Source organism: Lactuca serriola, chromosome 4 (genome assembly GCF_051521515.1).
Source record: "Lactuca serriola cultivar US96UC23 chromosome 4, Lser_US96UC23_V15, whole genome shotgun sequence".
In the NCBI taxonomy this organism is placed as follows: domain Eukaryota; kingdom Viridiplantae; phylum Streptophyta; class Magnoliopsida; order Asterales; family Asteraceae; genus Lactuca; species Lactuca serriola.
The window spans coordinates 81,317,059-81,321,697 of record NC_136411.1 but is presented as its reverse complement, the minus strand read 5'-3'; the positions used below and the strand labels follow the sequence as shown (position 1 = coordinate 81,321,697).

The 4,639-nt window shown below is 31.5% G+C and overlaps 1 protein-coding gene across 1 annotated transcript; it reads left to right on the top strand.

Annotated features, from left to right (window-relative positions):
• The first annotated feature begins 532 nt into the window (after positions 1–532).
• On the top strand, positions 533–1,487 carry LOC145102004 (pathogenesis-related genes transcriptional activator PTI5-like). Its single transcript, XM_079039319.1, has one exon. It carries the CDS (start codon positions 620–622, stop codon positions 1,142–1,144), a length of 525 nt encoding a protein of 174 aa, XP_078895445.1. The 5' UTR covers positions 533–619; the 3' UTR covers positions 1,145–1,487.
• The last annotated feature ends 3,152 nt before the right edge of the window (positions 1,488–4,639 follow it).

Below are 4,639 nucleotides of genomic sequence, written 5' to 3'. Positions count from 1 at the left end.
CTACAACTACAAGTCTAGAAGACTAGAACCGGTTGAATTGTCTGCGTGTTTGTATTGTATTAAATTCCTGAAGTGGGAACCAAAATTAACAAATTAGCCGCCTCCCCATTTTACTTTTAAGGGATTAAATTTGAATTTTTTTTAAATTATCGTTTATAGTAATTTAATTTATACAAAGACATAGAAAATTTGTATGGCCCCTAACAAAATGGATGGAGGTCAACCAATAAATAATTTGGCAATTGCTAGAAATCAAATCGACTCTGATGTAACCACTTCACAATAGTTTTCTTTAATTTCAAATAGGAACATCAGTATATCATTGAAACCGATTAAAATATTAGCATATCAAAAAAACATATTATAGATAAGTATTTGAAATCAGGTTTGTTGTACAATTTCTTTGACCCAATTTTCCAAATCTGACGTAGTATTCAAACACCAACCTATGGAATTTTCTTCCTTTTACCCAACAAGATATTATGCTTCTAGAACGCCACCCTAACCTGCTCCTTTTGTGTTTTTTAAACACTTCTATAAAACATCAACACAAAGCCTTAAATAGGAGATTCAACGACTCATAGTATCCAAAAACTCCCAGCTTTAAGAAAAAAGACAAATGGAACCAACTTCTAGTGTTCATGAGTTACCCTTGAACGAGAACGATTCACAGGATATGTTCATCTATCAAGTCATTAACGAGGCTGAAGCCATTGATGGCCTTGGAGCCAGAAATCCCGCTACTGGTGTTTCCAAAAGTACCCTTGACCCAACTCGTGTCATAAACAAGAGCAAACATTACAGAGGTGTAAGGCGTCGTCCATGGGGTAAATATGCAGCAGAGATCCGTGACTCCAAGCGACATGGCGCAAGAGTGTGGTTGGGGACTTTTGAAACAGCTGAGGATGCTGCGTTGGCTTACGACAGGGCTGCCTTTGAGATGAGAGGTGCAAAGGCTCTTCTGAACTTCCCAGCTCGACTTGTGACATCGATGCCGAAAATTTGCCAAGAATCAAGCTTGAACGGAAAGAAATGGAAAGGGTCGTGTTCGAGTAGTAGTTCTGGTGAGGTATCGAGCCTAAAAGAAAATTTTAAAGCTACATCAGGATCATCCTGTCAAGGAAATATGCTGCAGTTGTTTTGAAGTGTGTATATATACATTTATATATGCATTTGTAGGGTAGCATGCAAAGTTGTAAAATCTATATATGGGTTTTCTTGAGCTTTGGTACTCTTTCGATTCCTACTGTTGTAAATAAGGATAAAATGCCTTCTCCTAACAGGGATACTATAATAATGTTTCGATAGGAAGAAAGGTCCAGTTTGAACCATCTAAAACCACACTTATGGGCTCTTAACTCTTTACTGTTAGAGTAGAGTGCCCGATGGTTTTAAATGTTATAACTTATAAGCTATTCTGGCTTCATAAAGGATAATGGGAAAAGATCTGCCAAACAAATACAATAAGATCACCTAACTTTTTTATTTGTCTTAATTACTTATATGTCTCCGCATAATTGGTCTAGTGTGGTAGTAAGACAGGTGAGTAGGAAACACCTACGAATGGTCTATACCGTTTATTTGTCTCATTTACATCATATACTATTTTTTGAACAACAGCTTACCCAAGGTTAATTAAACCCAAATGATTGTTGTTAGAAAATGGGTATGCGAAATAGGATGTTTAATTTTGATAATCAATAAATTCATGGATATGTGAAGTGTCATGTAAGTTCACTTTTCCGGATATATATTTCTACCCTTTAATTAGGTTTCAAGAAATTTGTGATAATCATCAAACACACTTTCAAATTTAGGGTATCCACAATGCATTGAACTCCATAGAGTTTAATGGATATTGCCACATCATCATTCTACAATCCATACAACTCTATTTTTTTTTTTTCTACAATGCATTGAACTCTACAAAGTTCAACAGAATGTTATAAAATGTAATTTTTAGTAAATATTTAAGAATTAAAACTTTCATTTTTCTCATTAAAGAGTTCAATGGTCATTGAACTCCAAATACGACAAAGTAATTTTCCCAACATCTTCATTTCTTATATCATTTGAGAATTAAGAAACAGAAGGTTTTCATATACTTACAAAAGAAACCTCACTACATAAACCCTAATCTACACTCACAACTTTATCACTCAAAGCCTAGCCTAATCAGATCAACTGATATTACACCAGAATGAGATATTCAACTCATCTATAACAAAACAAGGTGGAAAAACATTACAGACTATCACGAGATGATCAAAGATTGAGAGAAAAAACGAGAGAAAACCCTAATCGTATGAACCGGAAGATGAGAGATCATCTACGTCTTCACTCTCTCTCTTCTTTTATATCAGATTCTCAAAATACGGATCCAACCCGATCCAAGACCTTAATCCGTGCTTTCCTTCCCTCCATTTACAATTTAATCCAAGAAAACATATTTTGTACACAATATACCCTTAATTAACTTAATAAATAAATATGAGATTGTTTTTATTATTATTTTCAACATCCCCCCTCAATCGAAATATTTATTTTTCTTTCTTAAAAATATCAACAAGACCAATTTTCGTAGACAGAAAATCATGTTGTTTTATGCTCAAGGATTTAGTAAGAATATCTGCATTTTGTTCAGAAGAACTTATCTTAATTAATTTTAAAACACCATTAGAAAATTTTTCTCTAACAAAATGCAAATCAAGCTCAAAATGCTTTGTTCTTTCATGGAACACAGGATTAAGAACTAACTTAATTGTTGAATCATTATCACAAAAAACAGAAACTAGAACAAGTTATTTAACTTCTAGTACAAACAAGACTTTTAATACCCAAATTATTTCACAAGTAACAGACCGTATTGCTTTGTATTCAGCTTCAGTAGAAGATCTAGAAATAGTAAACTGTTTCTTACTCTTCCATGATATAAGGAAATTATTAAAATAAACCATGTATCCTGATACAGACCTCCAAGTAGTCAAACATTTAACCCAGTCTGCATCAACATACCCTTTTAATTCAAACTTACCAAATTTAGTTATTGCTACTCCTCTTCCATGACTACTTTTTAAGTACCTTAGAAGTCTAAAAGCAATTTTCAAATGAGATTTCCTAGGTTTGTGCATAAATTGACTTAGTACTTGAACGGCATAAGAAATATCAGGTCTAGTAACAGTTAGATATATAAGCTTACCAATAAGTTTCTGAAACTCAGTTTTATTATCTAATAGAACATTACCCTTATCATTTTCATCTGTATTAATCATAAAATTTGTCTCTAAAGGTGTATTTACAGGTTTACACCCAAGCATACCATATTCATGTAACAACTCTAAACAATACTTTCTTTGATTTAAACATAAGCCATTATCAATATTTACCACTTCAATTCCCAAAAAATACTTAAGAATACCAAGGTCTATAATCAAAAACTGAGTTTTCATAAAATCCTTAACTCTTTTTAAGTACCTTAGAAGTCTAAAAGCAATTTTCAAATGAGATTTCCTAGGTTTGTGCATAAATTGACTTAGTACTTGAAAAACATAAGAAATATCAGGTCTAGTAACAGTTAGATATATAAGCTTACCAATAAGTTTCTAAAACTCAGTTTTATTATCTAATAGAACATTACCCTTATCATTTTCATCTGTATTAATCATAAAATTTGTCTCTAAAGGTGTATTTACAGGTTTACACCCAAGCATACCATATTCATGTAACAACTCTAAACAATACTTTCTTTGATTTAAACATAAGCCATTATCAATATTTACCACTTCAATTCCCAAAAAATACTTAAGAATACCAAGGTCTATAATCAAAAACTGAGTTTTCATAAAATCCTTAACTCTTTTTAAGTACCTTAGAAGTCTAAAAGCAATTTTCAAATGAGATTTCCTAGGTTTGTGCATAAATTGACTTAGTACTTGAAAAACATAAGAAATATCAGGTCTAGTAACAGTTAGATATATAAGCTTACCAATAAGTTTCTAAAACTCAGTTTTATTATCTAATAGAACATTACCCTTATCATTTTCATCTGTATTAATCATAAAATTTGTCTCTAAAGGTGTATTTACAGGTTTACACCCAAGCATACCATATTCATGTAACAACTCTAAACAATACTTTCTTTGATTTAAACATAAGCCATTATCAATATTTACCACTTCAATTCCCAAAAAATACTTAAGAATACCAAGGTCTATAATCAAAAACTGAGTTTTCATAAAATCCTTAACTCTTTTTAAGTACCTTAGAAGTCTAAAAGCAATTTTCAAATGAGATTTCCTAGGTTTGTGCATAAATTGACTTAGTACTTGAAAAACATAAGAAATATCAGGTCTAGTAACAGTTAGATATATAAGCTTACCAATAAGTTTCTAAAACTCAGTTTTGTTATCTAATAGAACATTACCCTTATCATTTTCATCTGTATTAATCATAAAATTTGTCTCTAAAGGTGTATTTACAGGTTTACACCCAAGCATACCATATTCATGTAACAACTCTAAACAATACTTTCTTTGATTTAAACATAAGCCATTATCAATATTTACCACTTCAATTCCCAAAAAATACTTAAGAATACCAAGGTCTATAATCAAAAACTGAGTTTTCATAAAATCCTTAA

Bases quoted from the DNA above. Each gene is read 5' to 3' on its own strand.
- LOC145102004 (XM_079039319.1), top strand. From the start codon at position 620: ATGGAACCAACTTCTAGTGTTCATGAGTTACCCTTGAACGAGAACGAT.